This window comes from Poecilia reticulata, linkage group LG17 (genome assembly GCF_000633615.1).
Source record: "Poecilia reticulata strain Guanapo linkage group LG17, Guppy_female_1.0+MT, whole genome shotgun sequence".
NCBI classification, from domain to species: domain Eukaryota; kingdom Metazoa; phylum Chordata; class Actinopteri; order Cyprinodontiformes; family Poeciliidae; genus Poecilia; species Poecilia reticulata.
In genome coordinates, this window is record NC_024347.1 from 14225314 (window position 1) to 14226476 (window position 1163).

The window sequence follows — 1163 nt, forward strand, 5'->3', positions numbered from 1 at the left end:
TTCTTTCTTTCTTTCTTTCTTTCTTTCTTATGCAATGGTTAATCCAAACTTTTCTGTTTCAGGGATCTCCTGGTAATACTGGAGCTCCTGGTACCAAGGTATGCATGCATTAAATAAGTTCCACTCATTAAAAATGTGCTAATATTTTCTGCAATAGAACCAGAAGCCACAGCTGCAGAGTCTTTTATTTGTACTTCTTTCCTCATTATCAGTTTTTGTCCAACCATGGAGAGACTAAACTTCCACCCATTGTGGTTTTGGTTTCCCGTAGCAGTGTTCACTTATCTGCATTATCGTTTTTCTCAGTCTCATTGGTGTATTTCTCACATCAGCATTAACACTGGCACAACAGGGAGTACATTTCTCAAAACAATTAACTGCAAAACCTTGGTGATAACTTTGAAGAGTGTCACTTGCTCAAAATGGAGAGTCCATTAATCATAATCAAGTATTCATGTCAATAAAAGTGTCAGTGTCTTCACTGACAAAAGTCCTGACACCATTGTTTTTGATCAAGATTGCCTAGGTATAAAAAGTTATTTACATGAAAAATAAAAATAAAAAACTTAAGGGCATAACATGATCATCAGTAAAGCTTGAGATTCATGAGAGAAATTGTGCAGTTTAGGAGAAATGTTTGAATAGCTGTGGTGGTGGTGGTAGGAATGTGCTTACTTCTGTGGATGTTTGTGATTGTAAAGCAGCGTACCTAAATTTAGGATGTGGATGTGGAGTTAATAATATGTGATTGTTTATAAAACAAACTTCAAAGTCTTGCATCCATCCTGCAGGGCCAGGAAGGAGCTCCAGGAACTCGAGGACCAAAGGTAGTTTCGTTTTTTTATACCTTACCATCATGATCAGATATCACTAMAATTCATTTTTCTGCTGTAGGGTTTCCAAGGCCCCCCAGGCCCACCTGGGCCTCCAGGCAGGACTAAGGACTTTTTTACTGGCACCCTGTCAATAACGGTAGTAAAAGTCGTTTTTTTATTTATCCTCAGCATAATGCTGTGATGTTCCCTTTTTGTAAAAAGAAAGAAAAAAAAACACCAAAATGTCACAGTTGGACTGATAAAACCTGAAATATTGCAGATGTACATAATATAACAGGTTTGCCATCCCTCTTCCCTACACTACAATAAAAATAAAAAATAAAAAAA

At 36.9% G+C, this 1163-nt stretch overlaps 1 protein-coding gene across 1 annotated transcript in view; it reads left to right on the plus strand.

Moving 5' to 3' along the window:
• The window catches only part of LOC103479428 (collagen alpha-1(IV) chain-like), a 7759-nt gene that overhangs the window by 4505 nt on the left and 2091 nt on the right, over window positions 1–1163 (plus strand). Inside the window, exons 9-11 of the mRNA XM_008433834.2 lie at window positions 63–98; window positions 792–827; window positions 895–972. Of these exons, the coding sequence (XP_008432056.1) occupies window positions 63–98; window positions 792–827; window positions 895–972 (150 nt within the window). The remainder of the gene's footprint in view (window positions 1–62; window positions 99–791; window positions 828–894; window positions 973–1163) is intronic.